Genomic DNA, 23,339 nt, shown 5'->3' on the forward strand with positions numbered 1-23,339 from the left:
TGGGAGAAGTATTTTTAATTATTTTTTTAAGACAGTACTTTTAAGCATCCCATCCACTCCTCTTTGCAGTCACTGCACTAGAATGAATTTGTCAGTAGGAACCAACATAGTAAGAATTACAGCTGTTTCAAATGAGATTCCACAGACAAATGTTTCAATCAAGTTCAAAGCCATAAACTACTTAGTTATTTAAGAATGTACTAGTTGAAATCCAAAAGTGTTGCCAGCTTCCTGACAATGAAGGAGAAAATTCTCTTCAAAGTAAATTTATCTTCCATTTCCAAAACAAATTCACCCAAAGGTTTTTGCAGAGGAAAAACAACACAACAGGTGAACAACTGCACAGTACAAACACCAAAGATTATTTCTGCCTGTACAAAGTCTTTGTCCCTTTCTTCGTGGTTTTTTTTGTTGGTTTTGTTGTTGTTGTTGTTGTTTTTTTTTTTTAAGAGGGGCCTTGTAGACAGCCTGGTGGAAGAGCCAATCATCTTTGTACTCATTCTTTCAACAGATAAACTATGTGCACATGTGGAAGCAGGTGGGGACAAAAAGGCATTTGCTCTGAAGACAAATCCCACAAAAATGCAACAGATGAAAGTACTTCACCATGAGGCAGACCCAGAAAAACCCACATGCATGTATTGCCAAAGCTACCCAATCTGCAACAAGACCAGTAATCTTATTTGCAATGCATACCCAAAAAAAAAGAAAGTAAAACCTTTATCAGCATCATGGAGCCCAGTGAACTGGAACCTTTCCTTCCCGCTCCTTTTTACTTGTAACCAGACTGGTGAGATTAGTGTAAATTTGTTTCCAAATATTTTAGCAATGTCATAGCCATGGCTGTTCCACTTGCAAAAAGAAGAAGAAAAAAAAAAAGTGAGAGACTCAAAAGCAAAACATACAGTTCACTTACTTTCGACCAAGACAAATTCTTTAACACAAATGTAATCATTTGCTAGGTCCCCATTTGTTAGTTTAAGGAAACCTTCTGGGACATTAGTTTTATTTATATTAAAGTACGCACTTTAGAAACTGATAGCTACATGAAAGGCAATCTTCAAATTGTGCAAATTCATCTGAACTACAGGAATGTGCAAGTAGATTCCAACACAGTTTTGAATTTACAGACTCTGTATTTATGTTCAAGAGGCCTTGAGAAAGGTGAAAATTTCTAGGGCACCTATTTCTCTTTTGAGCAGTACAAGACTGAAACAAGTAAAAAGCATCCTCTAAACAAAAGGAAGAAACATTTATTATTCAAGAAAACATGACTTGAATATGGTAAGACTGGATAACAAAAGAGATCAGTTTGACAGCAGCATAAAATTTTTACTGTTTATTTAGAAGGTTCAAGTTGGTAGCAGTACAGTATGAGGACACTTAGTAGCCCTCATAGTCTGACTTTACTGCATATTCACATGGCTCATCAAGTACAAGAAAATACTATCATCTCTGTTTTGCCAGCGAGAAGAAAAGCAGTATGACCTAGACATCCTCCAAAACATGGAGGGAGAACAAGAGATATCCAAATCCCAAGCCAGTTCTCAAATAATCCTCTGGCTATTTGACTCTACGTATTTGACCAGAAGTTCCTATTATTATAAAAATGCTCTTAAAACAGGGATGCAAGATTGTAGATTAGCAGAGTCTGCTGCATATCCTTTCAAAGCACTAAGTTTGTTAATTTTCTTAACTTACGGGAGTAATATAGCCCAGAACATCTCCTGAGAAATGTCTTTCCTTCATCTTCTTGGAGCAGTAACTTCTGTGTTCCAGTATAATATCCTTTGCCTTTGGATCCACAACTACTAGTCCCCGGTCCTGCACATTTTTATCAGGATGCAGTGTCTGGCGGGGGGGGGGGCGGGGAGAGAAAGACATTTTTTGAGAACCAGCTACTTTCAATAGCAATAGACTTCAAAAAGAAAAAAAAAAATCAGAAATTAAACAAATCACATCATTAAACGCAAGCACTCCTTTTAAATGATGCAGATCAATTTGATTTAAAACTGAAACAGGAAAGTGCTCAGAAATGATGTCACCATCAGTAAACTTACTTTGTTTGCAAGGCAAAAAGCACATAAACTAAAAAAAAATCCAGAAGTGATAAGATTAAAGAGCATCATTCACCACAGCTGATTGTCCTGTGCTCTCTAGTCAATGCTTTCTGGCATGTTACCCCCAAAACGATAAAAAAAGGGTTAGTTCTTCACCAAGAACTTGAAGACAACTTTTAAACTGGATATATTTGAGACCGAGTATGCTGCATTGTGGTTACTCAAGGCCAAGGTTCTGAACACCTTTCTCTAAGGAAGATCTGCTTCAACTAAAACAGCACAAATAGTTTTAGCAGGCAGAAACAGAGTGAGAAGACCTAATAAAGTGTGCACGGTGAGTACACAGAAACCATCTATTGATTCAGCATAAGGACTTGAGGGATAAGGCCAGTCTTAACGCTTTGTATTATCCTCACTACTTGCAGACTACATTTTCTTCCAGGTAGATGTTGAGCAAACAAGCAATACAAACAATGAGAGATGTATCTGTATAATAAAGGATCAACCATATCTACAATTTAAGGAGAGGATTTTGAACGTGTCTACTTTTTATACATAACGTGCTTAGCAACACTAAGTACATATACTTGGTATAGGCACTGGTAAATATACTTCTTCTCCATACACACCCTTTCTCTTGCTGTGCCTTCTTGCAATTTTGAAAGGAAACAGGCAGGAAACAAGAACATGCTCAGCAAGTTAAGAGAGATTTCAGCATATGGGGTCCACTTGCTCAGATTGCTATGGGACTCTGAATCATTTCTGCCTGCAGAGAAACTGCTGGTTAGAAGTCTCTTCAGACTCTTCTATCAGGATACAGCCTTCCCATTGCCAAGGCTGAGAACACCTTCACTTCCACCAGTAAGTGACCTAGCGCTACTGGCCAAAACTACTACTCCCCACCTCTCCTTTCCAAAGGGACAGAAGTATGTCTCCTTTAGCTGTGCAAGAGGGGACAAAAACTTCCTGCTTCTTCAGCTTGCCTGGGGGATAAAGCTCCAGAAGTCTACATCATACTCGTTAAAGGAGTGAACCATTTATGACAATCAAAAAGCTGAAGGAGAGGACAATTTCAGGTAGTCTTATTCATGAGTATAACTTCAACGAAAATGCATGGTTGCTTTTAACACTGATTTGACAGAATAAGAGTCCCTTTACCGAAGTTCAACTAGTTCACTGCACATGTCAGATAAGTTTTTCAGTTTTCTTTTACCTTTTCTTCCAGTTTTTTTGTAGCACCTTTCTTTGCATCTGTTTTTGACAGGGTACCTTCAGCTAGCCAGCAAATCATGGTAAGAGAAAGTGAAGTGCAGAGAAGCCTCAGGGTGGTTTTCCCCATGTCAAGATTCTCCTGCCCTGAAAACATAAGGGTTCAAATCTCTGTGAACAGAAGAATATAACAGTTTAATTCAGTTTTCTCATCTAAGAAAAATCAAGCAATAGTCTTTTCTGCCCTCTAGAATCAAACTGCTAAGGAAGTACTGTTTTAATAGTGCTTTTCTCTGGCAGCAAAATAGCAGAGCATTTTAAGAGATTTCTAGGCTCAAAATTGGGTTTTGTCCTTTGTTTTAGTAGGTGTATCACAGACGAAGTGGGTTGGACAATTGCAGCTTCCCTTTTAAAGAATCCCTAAAAAAGTACAACAGTTTACAGCTGAAACGGAGATAAACATGTGCTGCCCAGAACAATTATAGTACCATCTAACCTTTTCTACAGCAAATAAGAGATACCATTTGTTTCTGCTCCTGCCTAACCCAGTCAACAAGTCATAAATTAAGAGACAGAAAGAATTTACAGCTATATGCTTATAGCTACATGCCTTTGATATCAGAGGTGTGAACTTTGCTGTAAATTCCTTGCCAAGTCAGTGACAGACACAGAATCAAAAAAAGAAAATACATAGGGTCCTTTTGGCCTAGAAGAATGACTTTGACAGTTTGTCCCAGCTCCAGCTAAAAAAACTGAGAATAGAGAACTGTTCTGTTCAGTGTTATTTATTTATCACACCTTAGTTCTGTCAGAGGAAAGACTTTATGAAAAAAATTTCAAATACAGCCAAAGCTTGTTTTTCAACCTCTGTCCATTCACTAGTTGCATTTGTTTTCCACCCTAGTTCCCAGAAGTGGGTACGACAAAAAAAAAGCAAAAAATATTTAGCATTAGGGGAACCAGGGTGAAAGAAGGTAAAATACAGAATGAAGAAAAGCAACCTCTTACTAATTTTGGAATTCCTAATTATCAAACAAAGACTAGCTTTCTTCTATGATAAAGTAGTGGCTGTAGGTACACTTCAGGCTGCTTCTCATGAGATCCTAATGGAGAAGAAAAAAGGTTACCTTGACCATAATTTTCTGAAGTTTCGTCAAGCTTAAACTCTTGTGTTTCCTGTATTATTTTGAAGAATTAACATTTCTATCACTTTAAAGACTTACAAGCTCATTTCTTCAAGTTATATTTACAGGACTTGTTCTGTTGGCACCGGTAACAAGTGCTGCTCAAGTTTGAGTATTTTGCTTCTGTACAAAACATCAGGTGAGGGATCCTACAGCAGCAGTCTGAGCACTCTAAAGGAGTGCTGTGGCAGTAACACAGAGGCAGAAGGAACCTTAAAGGTTAAATGGAAGCATACTCAAAGAAACAGTAGCTATTTGAGGCTAACAGTGGTAATGCAGAGATGAGATCAACAACACAATAAATGTAAGCATATTTGGATGTGGCTGGCTGTGAGGTTTTATAAAGCAGATATATTTATTGCAGGAGTTAGGGATTCTCCAGGAAAATAGAGAGGAGCATGTGATTAGGGAAAAAAGCAGAAGGATGACGGCAGCAGAAGTGCTTGAAATAAACAATGCCACTAGCACCAAAAAACATACATCATCAAAAACCTCATACACAAAATTATTTAAAGACTTTAGTCAAATCTTATAAAGACTGCAAAATAAAAGCAATAAGTCTTCTAATGCTTCTTGGATCCAGAGGGCAGGATAAAAGCCAAACTGCTATACTATTTGAAATTCACTAATGTTAATAGTTAAGGTGTTATGCTTCTACTTTGACTTCATGGTCAGTGGTAACCTGTGGGAAATCATGTAATTTGAGACACAACAGCACTGTCTCATGACCCTGAAAGATCAGCACGTCCTGCACCTCCCTTCTCTGTTCTCAGGAGATAAGCTGTTTTCATACATCCAGCTGCAAAAGATCCTGGAAAACAGCAACTGTCAACTGGCATTCCCAAAGCCACAAATCCAAAGCTGATTGGCTCTAGTAACTATTGCATTAGTATGTAAGGTATTCACTTGAGCAATAAAATGATTCTGATCGAGCACAATATTGGGGTCCGTGAAGTCATTCACCACAGTAACCCACTCATTTTCCACATTGTAAAAAAACTTAGCTCTCGATAGCATCTACTCTGTTCCTTCTAGCTTGGTAGGATCTACAAACTACTGCAGAGAGGAACAACTGAGAGCCTGAATAGTCAATACAAGTCTTACCTATTTGGACAGGATATCATTTTTCCAGAAAATGGTTTATATTGATTTGGAGGTGTTCAATTTCACTTTCGGGAAACAATTAGCAACTGCATCCACCTCCCCAAAGAGAAGTTGATGCTTAAGAGCTGAAGCACACAAGTTTAAAAAACCATCGCTGAACTCTAGACATCAAAATGTACTCATTTCCTTGACATGATCATATACACCTGCCAATTATTAAGTCAACATCCACTCCTAGATCTACAAGCACTGAGCCTGTGGCAAAATGGTTTCTGCCAGTGACAGTCCAATATTGACTTCTGGTTGGAATCTCAGTTTAATAATTTGTTCCTTAACAACATCGGTTTAGTGAAAATTAAGTAGACGGCATCATTCTACTAAATGAAAATGAATTGGTCAAACTTTACATGCTCTTCATGGAAATTATAAGCATGAATTTTGCAAGCTTTACAAAACCAGATCCCCATCAAGTTTTTCTTCTGCAAACCTTCCTTCATAATTTTTTAATTCTCCTCAAACTAATTAAACTGCATAGAACTGTACAAGGTTAGCACTCTTATTTTCTCTGTCACTGCAAAACACAAGCAAAATTGAAGACTCTGTTTGTGTCCTTGTTCAATTGATACTACGGACAATTTAAGGTTTCAAACATCCTTTGACAAACTGATCTGAACCCTGTGTTTCTCTAAGCCAGGTCACAAATGTTGTTTAACTTTAGTCTCCACATAAGGTAACATACTCTTAGTCAGCTGTTTTAAATGCATTGTTATTTTTGAGAGAAAAGCTAGCATATATTTAGGCTGTCCAAAAGAAGAAACCAAAGACACTAAATAATCTTAGAGGCTGGTATAGTCACTATTTAGAACTCAGAGTTCATATTAATACATATTTCTAATGAAGAAACTAGATTCTAACTACTGCTGCTGCAGGAGTCGGTATCGCTTAGTAAAGGAAGCCCTGGAAGCATACTGTTGATGTGCTTTTAAGTTAACTCTAAAAAAAGCTAGATTCAGGAGTGAAAATAAACCCGTTTCTAACCTGTTTTAACACTAGTCCCTTTCCTCTTGTAAGGTGCTCTGCTTTGACACTGAGAATTGCCTCCCGCACGCCTCTGACTCTCTAGCTCCCAAAGCTTTCCACGCAGGCCTCAGAGACCCTCAGCATCCCGCAAGCCTGCCAAGCCAGCAGGCTCCCTCAGAGCAAGACCCCACCGCGGCCAACCCTCGAGCCCCCGTGGGGCCACCTTCAGCGGCCGGGCCACCCCTCACCCCGACTACGGCGCAGGCCGACGGCCACCACACTCCCGGAACAGAACTTCGCCACTCGCCCCCTCCCTCCCAGCCACCCAGCCGCTACCCCCACCTACCACCCACCTACCGCCCCGGAAGTGGAGGCGGCCGGTTCCGCCCCACCGACTGACGGGAAAAAGCTGAGGCGGCGGGGCGGGGCGGTGCCTGCTGGCGGCGGCTGAGAGGGGGTTGCGCCAGCATGGCGGTGAGGCAGTGATGGCGGCTGTTTGAGGGTGTGGGTGTTGCTTGGTGCTAGCTCTTCGGGGAGAGGTGTGGAAGCAGCTGTTTGCTCCGGCCGAGTCTCGGGGGAGAAGCGCCGGCTGGCCCGTCCCTGGGTGCGGGTTGCGTCGGTGCTCATCTATACCGGAAGGAAGCAGATGCTAGTCACGGTCTAACCGTAAATTTCCTTGGAAGGCCTCTTGGTTTATTCCAAGCTGTAGCAAATAGTGTGGGTAAGTAGGAGGTCTGGGCTAAAATACGTGCACTGGCCTGGAGACAAAATGATAATTACAGGTAAGGCTGCAGCAAGTCAGCAAGCAATATTGCTAACCCAAGGTGTGCAGAAAGGAGGAGTCAAACTCAGATGGCCATTAACAGGCTTTCAAATAAAAGTTCATGTTTAAAATTGAGATTTTTGTTGTCTTCTGTTTTGATTTTCTACAGTTTGTGCTTTTTAGATACAACATGGCCATGCTACTATTTTTACTGCAGCAGAAGTTTTGATGTAGCCCTGTTATTTCCTGGGATGCTTGCAGGGACTAAGTACTGCGTCAAAAGACTTGATAAAAACAGGTGTTATGCTGTGATGTAGTGGCAAGCCTAGGACATCCTGGCGGTGTGCTTCCCAGCAGAAGCCTTTCTGTGACCTGCTTTTTGTGTTCGTTGCAGAATGTCCCTGTTGGTTGTGGGTCCCAGAAGCTGACCTGCCTCTTTCATTCCCTCTTGCATAATGAAGATCTTTGTGAACATTCTTTAACACTGAAAAGAAAAATAGAAACGTTTTTCCTCTGAACAAAAGTCTTGCGAATGAACTGAATGTATGGTCTCTCTGGCAAGTTCTCTAAGAATATGTACGCTTTCTGAATCCTTCAGCTTTCACTCAAGAAGTGATTTTTTTCATCTCTCAGGACTGCCTGATAGGTGTGTTTGAAACACTGTACATTTTCATGTATAAACCACCCCAAATTTAAAAGGTACATAACTACAGTACCTAAAGTAATTTACAACCGATGTGGTACCAGATTTGCTGTTGCTTCATAACATGCTGTTCATCTCTCACAAACTTTAAATGCTTCCAGGTTATGCTTCTAAACAGCAGGAACAACAGAGAAGGCATGAGGGCATAAAAAATCAGTTTTGTTTCTAGTCTCTCTGTAATGAAATTTATAATTTCCTGTGTTGCATTCCCATCTTTTTGTCTCCTGATGACTCTCTTTCTTGTAGCCTTAGTGTGACTGATCCAGAAGTTTGCTGTAAGTAGTTGACAGGGTGCATGCTGCCATTGAGGAGGCTTGTAGCTCTATGTAAGGAAATCACAGATCTTATCTCTTACATATAAGGATGCACCCACATTTTTGACACATCTACAAGGTATTGAGCAGTCCCCACCAGAGGCTGACATTCTACTAAGCAAGACTAAAAGTTAAGGGTACCTTTATGTTTCTACATTTTCAATGTTCTCCAAAGATACAAGAATCTGTATCTGTTCTGGAAATCATTGATCTGTCTTGTTTAACTCCCACTGTCTACCCCATGCACTACTTACTAAAATCAGTAACTGAACTTAGTGCTAAGAATTTCTTTGCTAGAGCCGGGTTCTTGAAAGCCAGTTGCCACAATGCTGGGCATGTCAGCACCTAAGTTCCCCCTATGTAACTAATTGTAGCTCATTAAAATTCACTTGGCTTTTCCTGGAATTATCTGTCATGCTTCTTTTTATTTAGAAATGAAAAGGGCATGAGTGTCGAAGGTGGGTATTTTACACAAAATACTGATCAGTTTTCTGTTTATTTTTTCATCATACTCTAGCAGTTACTGATTTTTATTATTGTTACTGACAGTAAGTCTTTTGCTTTAATTCTGTGCATTTGTGGACAGCTTGAAGAAGCATAAATAAATTTAAAAACGGGGTATGGTTGCCTGTGATAGACCATGTCAGTTTTATTTCTATATTTTCAGTCCGTACACTATTATTCCTTTAAAAAAGCAGTACCTGAGTAAGACAGGACATCTGGGGGAGAGTAGAAGTATGCTGCTTTCCTGGTGAGTAACTGCGTGCTCACAAAATAAAAATGGTGTGGCAGCAAGAAATGAGTGGAAGCCTGTAGTTAGGGAGAAAGGAAGCTAAGACAAACAGCAGAAGCTCCTCAGAGATTAAATGGAAAAAACTCTTATCAACTAGGATTTATTGCAACTCGCAGAGCCATCCAGCTGGCTGACATTACTCTGGCAGCATGCAGGCAGCAAAGAAGATCTTGTCTGTAAAACCTTTATTCACCCTTATTTTATCTCATCTACTCTGTTAGAGTTTATTTTAAAGCTTAAGTATTCTATACTACATTTTACTACAAACCTGGTGTTTTGAGTGCAAACCCATTCTGGTCATTGAGGAGCTCACCGGAAAGTAAAGATCTAGGCAGATCCATCCCAATTTTCTGGAAGTTTAGGGTTTGCTGATAGTGATATTATCCTAACTTTTTGTTTCTTAACCTTGAAAGCGGCACATTTGATACTCTGACATGGCAGAAGGCATTGCTGATAAGCCTGTCCTCTCTGTTAATGAATAATGAATGTTAGATGTCAAGCAGAGAAACACATGTGGAGGAGCCACCAATTCTCTCTTCTCCTTAGCTCTGTTAGCTTCCAGTAATTGTTAGAATGACCATGAGGAGCAGAAGAAAGCAATAACTGATGGGGCAAGGGACAAATCTGCCAGAAGTAACAAAAAGAAAAGCACAATACCTTTTTTGTAGTTCCCACAAATGGGTACTCACCAGCTGAATCCATTCAGTTTAATGGGAATAGTTTTATGAAGGTCAGTGTAATTATTCAAGTCTGTACCACAGTGCAATGAAATTCTGAAAATTATTAAAGCAACTAATGTATGACAAGGGAAAGAAGGGATAGACATTGTGGATTTGTTAGCAAACAAATGTGCTGCGAGACATTTTGTGTGTAACAGGAAAGCTTTTCTTGAGACTATTTGCCCTTTAATGCTGATTTTACAGTAATTACAAATCTTAAAAAATCATGACATCTTGGGATGGATGGAACTAATGAAGTCTGATTTTTTCACAGACTGGTGTTTTATACATGTTAAGCTCAAACCAAAGCATTTTCCAGATTTATTAACTCGGTGCATTTTTAAAGGGCTGTGCCTAGTGTGAGCTCTGTGCTGTATTAAAAACAGCTGAGCTCACATTACAATGTTTCTTTCAGTCAGGATGCATCTAGGGACCATTACAAGCTCTCTTTTCTCTAGCTAATTATTCACACAAACTTTGTATCTTCTCCCTACCAAAACTGTCTGAAATAGGCTAAGAAGTTCTAAATTATGAGGCAATAGGAGCAGACATATACCTACACATTCGCCATAATTACATAAGCATGTGCTGAGGCAAAAAGAAGATAGGGAGCAAGGATGAATGTAGTAAAGCCTCAAAAGTCAGTCAAAGGATCTTGTCATAAAATAACCAGGATATGTGTACTGCATACTGAGCCACTTCAAATGAAGTGTTTAGCAGTATAGTTATAAAACTAGAGAGCTCCACATGGGTTAACTACTTGAATACTTACCCCAGTTCTCAAGCAGAATTTGCAGCCCATTCTTAGCTTGGTACTGCTGCAGCTATTCTCTTAGCAGTATTTAAGCGCCCACTTAAAAGGTAGTTTAACTGTACCTGCATGACTTGCAGTTGCAGTATTGACTGGAATACAGCCAGACAGGACTGGTACACTTAGCCTTTAGATGTCACTGTGCTTTGAAGAGTAGAAAAGAGTTCACCATTTTGGCTAGCTCAAAAAAGGTATTTTTTTCTGAAACAGAAACTCGTACACAGTGACATCTTAAGTTTTCAGCTTCAAAGGTAATTATTATTGCACTTGGTCTACAGAATGGATCCAGGGAGAATCTGAGATATGTGTGACTACCACATACTGTCATCTGGCCTTTTTAATAGGTACTTACACAACTTAAAAAGCACTCGTGTAACAATGTACCCTGAAAACATGCAGAAGAGACACTTGAAAGGTGGGATAACTGAGGTGTATGGCCACTATTAGAGATAGTATCAAATATTATGTAGCTCTTCATCTATGAGAGAAAAATGTATCGTTAACTTAAAGGTACTGGTCATTATAATCCACTAAGTATATTATCACTTGCATTATGACTGAAACGGCATACTTTTGGTAAGGCACACTAGGCCAGTTTTGACACCCTTTGAATCTATTTTCAGCTGATGAGATTAAATGCTGTGCACAGACCTACCTCTTTGGCATGTTTAAGACAGTGTAACCTCCAAATGTTTTCAATCTCAGGAGTAGATGTGGCGTGGGGCTGTGTCGCTCTGCATGTTGGCAGCCTTCGGGAGAAACACGCAGCCCTGGGCGTGCACGCCTGCATGCCTAGGGAGTCAGAGGACTGTGAACTGCCACATGTAACGCAAAGCAATTCCATCACTTACGCAAATGAGGGCAGGCTCACAGGGGGCGTGTGACAAAGGATGGCTCTGCGCACAGTAGCTCTTGGGCTTGCATATGTTCCGTCTCACTGCCCGGGGTACGTGAAGTAGATCCCCTGTTTTGGGGCCCCTTTTGAGCTGGAGGACTGAGGCATAGCCTCCGCCAGTCCACCCCGTGGAAAGCATGATCTTACGTACCGTACCAGACAGTCTGTACCCCGCTCTCCACATTTTAGCAATAAGGTCCTGGATTAACACACTGCTCAAAGCTTACCAATGAGGTGAAATTTTCTTGTCTCCTGATCCGCCTTCCCTCTCCTTCTCCCTCATCGTCTGAGGCACCTGCAAAGCCTGACATCTCTCCTTCAGAAACGATAAAACCTCTCTATCGTCGGGGGCACGGGGAGAGCAAGGGACTAGGCCGTTCCTGAGCAGGGAGCTCGCAGTGGCTTCACCTGCGGACCCAGCGGTGGAAGCCGCCCTGCCGACGCTTCACGGGGAAGGGCCGCCTGCCCGCCACCCGGGCGGCCTGGGCCCGTTTGCCCTAACAGCGGTGGCTGGTAATCGCGTCCCAGCAGCGGCACAGCCGATCTCCGGGGCCCAGCCCCCCGCAGCCCCTCCTGCCGGGCGGCAGGATGGCCCGGGCTGCTGCGAGACACCCGCGGCGCGGCGCAAGGCCCCGCCCGCCGCGGCGGCACAGGGAAGACTTCGCGCGGCAGGTGGCGCCAGAGTCTCGCGAGCCCGCCGCCCGCGGGGGCGCGGGAGCCGTCCCGGCGCCTGCGCGCTGCAGAGACGGCGGCGGTGGTAGCGGCCTGAAGGGCCCCGCGGGGAGAGCGGGCGGCGGCGGTTGTGGCGGTTTGGCGTGTCGCTGGGCGGCCGTGATCGCGCGCCACGATGCCTGCGGTGTCGAAGGGCGATGGAATGCGGGGCCTGGCGGTCTTCATCTCCGATATCCGGAACTGTGAGTAGCAGCGGAGGCGCAGTGGGGCCGGGTCCGGGGCCTGGGCCTGGGCCGGGCCGGCCGTTGCCTTGGGCTGTTGCCCCCTGGGCCCGGGGCGTTTTTACCTCAGTCCCCTCCTCAATACTCTCCTCTTCCCCCTGCCCCCCGCAGCGGGCAGCTCGAAGCGCTCCTGCTTCATGAAATGGCGACGCGCCCTGGGAGGCGGCGCGGCGGGGGGGGGGGGGGGGGGGCAGGGCAGTCGGAGGCTTTTGGCTGTGGGTTTGGGTTTGCTTGTGCGTTTTGGATGGATTGATTGGGGTATTTTCGTTCCACTCCCTCCCCCCAGACACACCCCCGCCGTTGTTGGGGGGCGCTGGGTGTTGTGGTCGCTGCTCCGGCGGAAGGGAGTGCCGAGAGGTTGGTGTCCGTCGTCGTCGTTGTTTATAAAGCGCTGAAGCAAAGCTGGCCTGTATTCGGGGTGCGGGTGGGTTTGTGATGGGCCGGAGAGAGGCGTGTCTGGTCTCCTTCCAAATCCTTGAACGGCTTTCTATTCAAAACGTCACTGATGGAAAGCAAGCCTCTGTGAGGGTGCCTGCGAGCAGGGCCTTCTGCAGGTATGCCTGGGCTTGGCTTAAATTGCCTTTAAAATTCTGCTTTGACAGAAAATCGGCTCTTAGGATCTGTGTAATGGAAAAATGGGATGGAGAGAGGTGCGATTAAGTGTCCCCCTGAGGGAAGAGAGGGGAGCATGCCTGTAAGTGTGCAGAGCAGAAGGGAGGAGTACAAATCTGCTGCTGCTTGGTGTGTAGGGGAAAGGTGTCTGTCTGGGGTCACACCTCAGTGCTCAGCCTTCCTTTTTGACTGGGAAATGTATGTGATGGCAGTTTAATATTAATCTGAGTTAGAGATCTAAGTGTATGATGTGGCAGGAATTGCCTGGGGAAGGGCTAAGGTCACTGTAGTTGGTGTGACGAAATAATTCTATTTTGTCCACCTGTGTGTATCTGTAGATTACTTGAGGCTACTTTAAAAACAGTGGTAGTAAGATTTCATCTCTAACAGATGAAACTGTATTTGGAGAGTTTTTAAATGCAAATTAGGATGATCTAACTAAGCTTATATTGGGATAACCACACCGAATTGGAAGACTCTTTATGTTGATGACTTCTAACGTAAAAAGCTGCGGAGAAAATTATAACAATTAAAGGAGGCCACTTAAATGCAGAGTTTCCTTAAACTAAATTCAGATGATTTAGATTCCTAGCAGTTTAAACAGGGGCCTTGTATGTAAAATTCAAGGTTGTTAATCTTCCTCAGAGCAAAAGCTGTCAAGTGTTTTTTTTCAGAACAGATTCGCAGTTCCTTAGGTTTCTTCAGACTTCACTCTTGTATATGTAGAAGAAGGCTTATAAAATGTGTGGTGTATAAGTTCAAGGTTATGTGAATGCTCTTGTGCTTTGTCTGGTTACCCCAACTATTTACTGAAAATTTTCCAGTGCCCTGGTATTTTTATGTAACCTGCATGTGTAACATAATTTCACCAGGTGTCATATTTAAGACTTGCTATTGTATCTACCCACTATTTTATTAAATTATTGTTTTCATTAATTTAGCTAAAAGTAGTGTAAGATTTTTATTCTTATGTCTTGCAGTCGGTTAACACATTTTTTCACTCTTGTTTTCAGTGGAATTCAGTAGAAGGGAATACAAGAGACACATTCAAGCTCTTAGGTTTCTTAACCTATGTTTAGAGATGTGGAGTAACAAGGTTTAAGGTAGCAGGAGAGAATAAATTAACTACTGATTTCCCCATAAGCTTGTCAGTGTGGGAACTCTGATGGAACCTTTGATGGAACCTTTCTGTTCAGACTGGACAACAAACCTGTCATGCTTTCAGTGTCTACAAGAGCGACAAAGATGTAACTTACTTGTGAAACAAATAAAAGGTTAACTTTCACTGTTTAAACTAATACTGATATTTCTCAAATGTTTTGTCCCTGTCCAGACTGCAGCTATTTGGAAGACATAGTTACTTTCTCCTTTATGAAGATGAAAAAGATGCAAAAGTAACTACAGCTTCCAAATAGCTGCAAAGGAGCTCAAAGTTCCCCCTAGTAGGTGATCTATGCAGCTTTCAAATAGCTGTCTAATGGAATTTGAATCTTTTTCCTTTAAGGGAGCTCCAAGTGTTGCCAGCTAACCATGAGCTTGTGTATGCTGACTAAGATTCCCAAAAATACTTGAGAATGCTCTCTAAAGACTTTGTGCTTTGCAGACACTTGTATTGGCTTAAGTTCAGGTTTTTCCGTCTTCAGAGTGGTGAGCTAGATATTTCTCAAGAACAAAAAGTAACAGCTGTTTAGGTGAACAGATTCTTTTGACTTGTCAATCTAAGAAAATGTTCTTGTTCTGAGATGGGAGTGAAGCTAGACACTAAGTGCAGCTCTTAACCTTTATTTCTAGGCTTAAAGTTGGACCGAGTATCAGTTGCACTGATATGCAAAGCGCCTGGCATTCTGAATTTCAGTCTTAATTTTGGTTTTGTTGGACTCGTTTATCTCTTTGTAATGCTACCGTAAGGGCCTGATGGTTTTAGTTTGCCTACAGCCCTTTCAGATTATGAGTAACATTGAAACATGGTGTGTGGTTTTTTTCTGAAAGATTTTGCACAGGTAAGGAATCTTTATTGTAGATGTTGCTGAAAAATGAAAATGCAGTTGTGTGCTGACCATGCTCAGGTGGATGTACAGCATGTGATTTCAGGTGGATATACAGCATGTGATTTCAAGATAATAAAGTAACCTAAACTTCGGGGGGATACTTATGTAAATTTAGACTGTCTGCCTTTGGAAATGCTTAATCTTCTTACATCAATTCTTGTTTCTTAGGCATATGTACCTACAATATCCGCAGCACTAAATAATGCTTCATTCTCTTACAGGTTTATGATATTACTGATTTGGGAGTGATGCTTGTCTTGCCTGTCTGTTACAGGCTTCAAAAAAAGTTTTAGTTGATAACAATTTTTAGTGCTTACAACTCTAGTTGATTGTGAGCGAATGAGCAGCTCACACTGCTCATTAATTCAAAGGTTGGTTGTCACTTCTGTGTTGGTTAGACATATTTTTGACACTTGGGTTATCAAACTTCTTGATCTGAGTGTTAAATGCTTCTATGCAATGTATGCCTTTGAATATAAGAATTACTTTCTACATTATTTTTAAAAATCTGATGAAAATACTCTGATTTATCAAAAGTCTGTAAAGCTTTTCATTAAAAAAAAGTCAGCATACTACTTGTAGCAGCAATTGTAAAATATTTTAAAGAGGCAAAAGTGCTGCTTGACGCTTTGGCTTTGCTGTAGTCTCTGTGAAACTATAATATTGAATGACTTTTTCAAAGCAAAATATTCTGTATTCATACGAATATCCAGTGAATTTTCAGAATCCAGTAGTATAAGAAAGTGAATTATCGTACAGTTCCTGCTAGCTCTCCAGAATTTCGTTTCAGGGTAGCTGCTTATTGTAGGCTCTGTGTTTTGCATATAGAGGTTCTAGCGCAGATGGCAGAAAAAAAAGTTTTTAAGAAAATAACCCTTTTAGGTGCCTGACAGCTTGCCAGTAGATGTATGGACTTTTCTAGAAATTTGCTCAGTTGGACTGTTTTGCAACATATATGAAATACTATAGCAAATGGCTATTTAGTTTATCTTTTGTAAATGCCAGAGAAGGGACAAGAGAACTATAGATTGAAAGCTGGAGTACTTGGTAAAGATAGCCCAGTTAATTAGCACTTAGTTTATGTGGCCCACTGAGAAAATAGCAAGGCAAGGCTCTGCTGTCATTGTGCTGTAGATTGTGGTGGCAGTGGAGCTGGGAAGCTCTGAATCCTGTGGTTTTGGTGAAGTGCCATCCAGACTTAGGAGTTCAGGTCAGGAAGACTCCTTGTCACTGCCTGAAGTGCCTCATGAACTAAAACCCAACAAGATCTGCATCTGTTGCAAACATATGGACTCCTGCAAGAAATGCTTATTCTTAAATATGTTAGATCTTTTTTTTGTGCACATACTGCAGAGCTGCTGAAGTGATTTGGCTTATGCAGGATGATACCTTATAAACTCGCCAGCTGTCTTAGCTGACAGATACATCAATGGGAGTCTGTTTTCAGTGTTGGAGAATAGCTTTATGCTTATCTGGTAATGAAGTACTTCAAGTCATTTGTCACTCAAGCTGTTCTGTTGCAATAACAGTATTATCTGCTGTTCACACTGGAAACTAGGAAAGCTTGCTTTTCTGCTTTGTTTTGGAGGTGGTAGTGTAGAAATAGTTTCTATTACAATATTAAGTGTACTACTGGTAACCCACTCCTCCACTGAAAAATCGGGAAGTCATCTCCTCTTGGGTTGGTGAAATGGATCTACACAGAGGTGAAGCTGCTTTTGCCATAGGCTTGGAGGACGAGACAGTTCTTCATTTCCCTCACTACTTTAGATAACTGTCTTCCCTTTTCAGTGTCACCTTAAGAGCTGGACAGAGGGAGGAAGCATTGCTTTTGTTTGTTCTCCAAATGTTTCTGTGTATATTCTGTTCCAAGATACTGTTCCTTTGTCCTTGGGCTGTATTCTTACCTGAAATAAAACCCAACAGATATATTAAACAAAGGTCTATCTCTTCTCATAGAACCTAATGCATTAAGACTTCTTTGTACTGGACAGGGAGAGCGTTCAGCCTCTTGAAGTCTGACTTCAGTAGCTTGCTTTCACTGAATGGGGACTGGTGCATCAGGTTACGGGTAAGCAAGTGGGGGTTAAAAAAGGCTGGTTCATGAAAATAATCATGTGATGATCACACTTTTGACTGGATGGTAGAAAATGGAGCGCATTAGCTGTGTGTGTGGGAGGGGCATGCACATGAATTAAATGACGACGTGAGTATGTATAGAGTTATTTGTTCTTGGTGAGAACAGCCACATAGTGAAACAAACTTCCCACAGGATGAATTGGGCACATACAGCTTGTTTTAGTGCTCCATGTCAGTAATACATCTTTCAGCGTGTAGGCTAAAGCTACTGCATTGCTCCTCTGAGGTGTAGGTTCTTATTTGCATTGGGTATAGTTTTAAAGTAGGACTTGAGTTACTTCTGTAGAAGGTCAGTGACTCTTCTTTATTTGTGTTCTTAGATTACTTATCTCTGAAGAAATTTGAAGGCAAGGCATCTTGATTTACTCTCCTATTTCTCTTGCAAGGCTATGGCCACTCATCTAATATGGACAGTTTCTGGCCTGAAAAAAACGTATGATCAGCATGCTGCTTAGAGCTATAATAAGCACTAAGTCTTGCATCACTTGCTGCTATTTGCAGGAGAGTGATTTAAGGAAAACAAAATTAGCATGAGATTAATCTGAGGAGGATGAGTAAAATGAACCTAGTGTTCTGCCCATGTTTTCTTTGTCTTAGCTTTCTTCTGCTCATTTCATGGAACTTTGAGGGACTAGGTTTTGGTGGTTTTTTCCACTTTTTGAATTTGTGCCTGTTTGGCAAAGACAAGAGGAGAGTAGGCAAAGATGATAATAGATGGTAGTAAAGAGCTAGAATCTTTAATGTGACATCCAGCCTCTCCATTAGAGACACTGGAAAACAGAACACCTGCTGAATTTGAAATCCTTTGGATAAAGGCTGCCCATCAGGACTGGTAAGAGGAAGTTAAGGACTACTGCGGAGACTATTACATATCTGCATCAATTAATGAGCTCATAAAGGGTTTGTGGTTTTTTTTGAGGCCCCTGAAATAGTAGTTTAGAAGTGATAGTTAAGCTAGGGGACTTTGGATAAGCCTCAAAATGTTCTTCTATTACTTGAACTTGAACTGAGGTGAAAAAGAATCCACAGTGACCTGTACTAAATCAGCGCAAATACTGCCTTACCCTGTTGAAGGGATTGTAACTGTACAGTGTGAAAATACGATTCAAGGAAATGAGAACTTAAATGCTGCTCAGTCAAGGAAGGAGGAAGACTTGCTTTATGTAGTAGCCTTTCCTTGCACTTCTGGTTTTGCATATCTTCTTAACTAAAAGCTTCTCTTTTGGTAGGATTCAGTATTGTTTTGTCAACTAAACTGCCAAATAGATGTTCTCTATGTCATAAAGTTGTTCAGATATGAGCATCCAGTAAGCTTTCAGTTCATTTGGGGAAAGAAACTTGTGGTGCCTAGTTAGAAAAAACATCCATGGTTAGGCACCTAAAATTATTAAACTTGTATTAAATTGCTGAAATTAGAAGATCTGAATTGTGATAGGATTTGGAAGATGCTGTGTGCTCTTTTGCATTTGTTTCCTTTCCCTTGTGAGGACAAGGAGGCCATGGATTACTAAATTACAGTAAAGCCTATGACACCTTACTGCTTCATGAGAAATGTTGTTATAGGGGTAAATGTGTAACAGCAAAATTGGGGAAGTCAGTTCTGTGCATAGTAGTTCACTTACTGTGCAGAATATTATGTACATTAATATTATTATGTACACTACAGAGTTCTTAAATGTGATCAGTAGGTCACTGATCTCTTTGTCTGTAGTAATGGATATCTAATCACAACAGGATGTCCCAAGGCACAACAGTCTTCAACTGTCTTTGAGACATTCCTGATCTTCAGAGTGACTAGCACTCTTTTCCTCTGATCAAACATATCTTGTGAAAGGGCAGCATGCACTCATGTTTTTGTTCATAACAGGATGTTAATACATTGTTAAGCAAAAAAGCTTCTTGTTTTGCAGCCTTGAACTGGTCAATTTATGAACAAACTAAAAGAGGGTAGATTTAGACTGGATATAAGGAAGTAATTTTTTTGTGATGAGGGTGGTGAAACCCTGGAACAGGTTGCCCAGAGAAGTGGTAGATGCCCCATTCCTGGAAACATTCAAGGTCAGGTTGGACGGGGCTTTGAGCAGCCTGGTCTAGTTGAAGATGTCCCTGCTTATTGCAGGGGGGTTGGACTAGGTGACCTTTACAGGTCCATTCTATGATTCTATGAAAACTGAAGCCATACTAACATCTTGGTGAAGGCACAGTATTTTATAGTAGTCTCTTTGGATTAGTTGTAAACAATAGCACTAAAATCCTCCTTCAGACATACTCAGGTGGACCTGGAACTTGCACTTCTGTTGTAGTATGCTAGATAGTTTAGCCAAGTGAAGGAATTTATGCAGACAAACTCACATAGTGTGCGGGCAGGCATACAGCAAACAGACCGCTCTAATGTATTGCTTTGTAACCTGCCTCCCTTTTGGCCCTCTTCCCTGCTGTGCTAAATAACCAGCTGCCTGCGAGATTAGGGAGAAGTGAAGGATGGATCTGGTGTTTTACTTCATGAAGCTGATGATATACATAGCAAATGGCTAATCTATGCTCTAGAGCTGTAACGTGAATGTCTGTTCTGCTGGGAGGTAAAAGTAGTGGTTTAACGATATGAGATGTAAGTACTGTACAAGCTCTTTCACAAAGGCAAGAATGGATGCACTGGTTCATTCTCATGTATATTTTTGTGTAAGTATTTGCACCATTTTACTGTAGAGATGCTAGTGTTTGTTTTGATGTGGGCCCCTTCTTTCAACCAGTTTCCTTCCCTCTTTTCCCTGAAAGCAGGGTTTAAGAATGCAGTGTAGTCTTAGCATCAGTCTTGTAAATTCTAGCAATAGGAAAGGCAAGTGGGTAATTTGATTGCTTCATGCCAGCTAAAGTGTGTTTGGATGGTGAATGGGATGAAATTGCTCTCTACCTGGTCATGTATTCTGCAGTCTTCTGCTGACATTTACTTTTAGTAAAGCTGATATGACTTACCCTTTGGATATTAAATAAACCAATTTTGCATTTGGCTGTTTGGCTCCGTAAATGACCTGCACCTGTACAAAGCGGTAGCAGGAATGTGTATGCCAGGAGGAGAGCAGCGCTAAGGAACAGTCTGGAGTTGTTGTGTTTTAAGAAGTATAACCTTGAATCAAACTGATTATGAAACTATATCAACATATTTTGCTGAAGGGAAGCTAGTAGTAGTTTGACTGTTGTGTCTCTCCTACCTAACTCACCAGTCAGCTTAGATGCTTCTAATGTAGAGGCTAATGAAAACATAACAAAACAGAAAAATTCTTCTGTTTGGAAAATGATGGCTCACAGCTCTCAAGGAAAACATCTAATAACATCTTTAAAATTGAGAATTTATCTTTCGTTTAAGAACTGTGTTCTTACCAAGTAAGTGTTCCTAGCCACTTCGGAGTTCAGAGGAGAAGCTGCTGCTCTTAGCCTGGGAAGTATTTGTATTATTGCTCTCCTAAACAGAAACCTAAAGTTGTCCTGTCTTCAAGGCCTGTTTGCTAATTGCCAGTAAACAGAGGGGCAGGTTCTTTTAGAGAAATGCTGGTGCCACAAATAGTAACTGACACTACTACTTGCCTTCAAGAAGCATGACAAAATGTTGGCAGGCTTTTTCTTATGCTAATAGAGCCTCTTAACCAACGTGTTTTATAGTTCTACATGCTAATAATGGCACATCTAAATCATAGTTTTGTCAGATGGCCACAGGGCAAGTAAGGCTAAGAGGTAACACAATGTAACAGTTCTGACCTGTGAGTAAATTCAAAATAAGTGAATTATTGTGTGAGCACAGTTACATTGGCTGCTGGCCATAAGGAGATTGGAGCCGGATGAATATTGGGAACATCTGAACTTTTGTGAAGCAATTTTTTTTTTGCTTTAAATGTTGCAAATACACCTGTTTCAAGAACTTGCCTGCAAAAATCTTCTCTACTTAGTATTGTGTAGAGACTTGTACAGAACAAGTGCTTCTGTGTTCCTTTGGGAAATAAATGTGTAGACTTGGTCAGAAATATGCTGGAATCTAGTTAGTTTGTATGAAATTTAAGAACTTGTAGCAGTTCTAGTTAATCAGCACGGATGTGCTTTGTGGCTCAGACTTGGCTACAGTTTACAGTTAATATAGCAACAGTTAGTTACAAAGTTCATATACAGTTAGTCTACAGTTAGTATAGCAACAAGTCTACAGTTAGTATAGCAACAAGTTAACGATCCTGGTGGAGCAGGTCACTGTCTAAGTAAGCCACAGGCAGCCCACCAATTCCAACCTTGAAGCACTCAGTCTTGCAGTGCTGCTGCAAAATTAGGGTAGGTCAAATGTTCTCTTCAGATGAACGGGCTCAACAAATCCCTTTCCTGTAACTTCTGTTTTCCCATTCTTCTGTAGATCGTAATGCAAAACTCCAAATGAAGAGATGGAGGTGTTATTTGTGCAATACTGAAGTTCTGACTGTAGCCTGGATTACTAGGAGATTTGAGGGTAGTAATTGGTTCTCTGAAGATCTGGATGGCTTTTAATGTTCACTAGTCTATCTTTGTTAAACAAGATGGTAATTAAAGATAATAGTGCACTGCAGACTAAATTTACTTTGGCTAATAAAGGCAGTGGGCAGCATGGTGGAGTTTGAAGCCTGACAAATGGCCAGATATGAAGTAATAGCTCATAAGTGCCCCTGACAATGTTGTGGCTCGGTATCTGTTTGCTCAGGCACTCTTCTTGAAGAAGACTGACAGCAGCCATATACTAGGGCTGTAAGGCTATAAACAGTATATGTCTTTTCTGCAAAATAGTCAGCCAAAACTTACTAGCTTGCAATCACCTCTTTTCATAACTTGTTATGGATATTTAATCATTGTTTTACTAAACTGGAAAAAGTGAAAGTGAGAAGGATGTGGCCTGAACTGATGTGGGACATAATCTTGTTGTGCTCTGGCTTAAATAATGTCCTACCCATCAGTTTGTATATATGACATGACCTTTACTAAGCCTCTCCAGGTTTGAATAGCTTGGCTACAGCACGTTTTGTTGGAATACAGCTCAGATAACTTCTTGAAAACGGGGGCTGTGTAACAGCCTGGAAGTGAGGCAGGCCTTTGCAAGCTTTGAAATGTAAACCTCTAGTTCTGCAGCACAGCACTCCTTCAGCTGTCATCAGTAGTGATTTTACCTTCCTTTTTAACCATCCTTAAGGTTACTTTAGTGTTTCTAGTGACTGTCAAAATCAAATGTGCTTGCAGAAATACTTCAGTGTTAACATGGCTGAGTATTGTGATGAAAACTTCTCTGTTAATCAAATGCATTTTCTTTCACATCCCCTGCCCTTCCCCCTCCCTCCCTTAGTGGGACAGAAGCTCTAGCTAAAAATTGGTCCTTGGTTTTTGATACTTTTATTTTACTCTTGTGCATGGAACAAACTGAAGCTACCTGACACTGTGAGGTTATGTTTTGCTTTGTTATCCTCTAATGTAAACAACAAATTAATTTTGAGTAAAGTTACCTTGCAATATAACTGCTGGAGTCCAGGAAATTTGTTTTTAGATATTTCAGCTTGATTTTAACTCATGAGTTATCCTAAGCATTGTTATGTGACTATACTCAGTGACATTTGACACCCAGTGTTCTAGTGCTGTTCTTTATAACTGCAATTTCAGGCACGTATATACTATAATCGGTAATAAGGAGATAACTTAAGACCTAATCATTGAACTTGATTTCTAACATATGGAGTTAAACTTGTCGCCAGCTAATTGCTATGTTATTTGTGTTTGGTCGAGGTCTAGATGAGATTATATACTGCATTCAACAGTCTGAAGGAATTATCTGAAACAGGCTTTTGTTCATATGCTATGCAAGTTTTTAACTTTGAGAGAATAAACCTTAAGATGTGAATTTGCTGCTTAATGTGGGTGTTCCTGTCAAGTCGCTGCTACAACTGTGTGTACAGGGGGTGGGATTTTGATTTTTATGTTGCTGAGGCTGCAATCCATTTCTACCAAAGGTGCTGACTT

General features: G+C 41.1%; 2 protein-coding genes across 15 annotated transcripts in view; one reads left to right on the forward strand and one right to left on the reverse strand.

Annotated features, from left to right (window-relative positions):
• Window positions 1-6,994, reverse strand: part of CHID1 (chitinase domain containing 1) — a 142,390-nt gene extending 135,396 nt beyond the window's left edge. For 3 of the 11 annotated variants that reach the window (XM_075426895.1, XM_075426885.1, XM_075426896.1), the window contains exons 1-4: window positions 6,596-6,817; window positions 3,274-3,440; window positions 1,702-1,851; window positions 719-851 (exon numbers count right to left, since the gene is read on the reverse strand). In XM_075426895.1, coding sequence (XP_075283010.1) covers window positions 719-851; window positions 1,702-1,851; window positions 3,274-3,426 — 436 coding nt within the window. In that variant the 5' untranslated portion in view covers window positions 3,427-3,440; window positions 6,596-6,817. The other 8 variants (XM_075426886.1, XM_075426888.1, XM_075426887.1 and 5 more) reach the window with 8 other exon arrangements.
• Window positions 6,995-12,295: 5,301 nt separating this feature from the next.
• AP2A2 (adaptor related protein complex 2 subunit alpha 2) overlaps window positions 12,296-23,339 on the forward strand; it is a 54,468-nt gene continuing 43,424 nt past the window's right edge. For all 4 annotated transcript variants that reach the window (XM_075425185.1, XM_075425187.1, XM_075425186.1 and 1 more), the window contains exon 1: window positions 12,296-12,489. In XM_075425185.1, coding sequence (XP_075281300.1) covers window positions 12,423-12,489 — 67 coding nt within the window. In that variant the 5' untranslated portion in view covers window positions 12,296-12,422. The remainder of the gene's footprint in view (window positions 12,490-23,339) is intronic.

The sequence above is a fragment of the Opisthocomus hoazin genome, chromosome 7 (assembly GCF_030867145.1).
Source record: "Opisthocomus hoazin isolate bOpiHoa1 chromosome 7, bOpiHoa1.hap1, whole genome shotgun sequence".
Classification (NCBI taxonomy): domain Eukaryota; kingdom Metazoa; phylum Chordata; class Aves; order Opisthocomiformes; family Opisthocomidae; genus Opisthocomus; species Opisthocomus hoazin.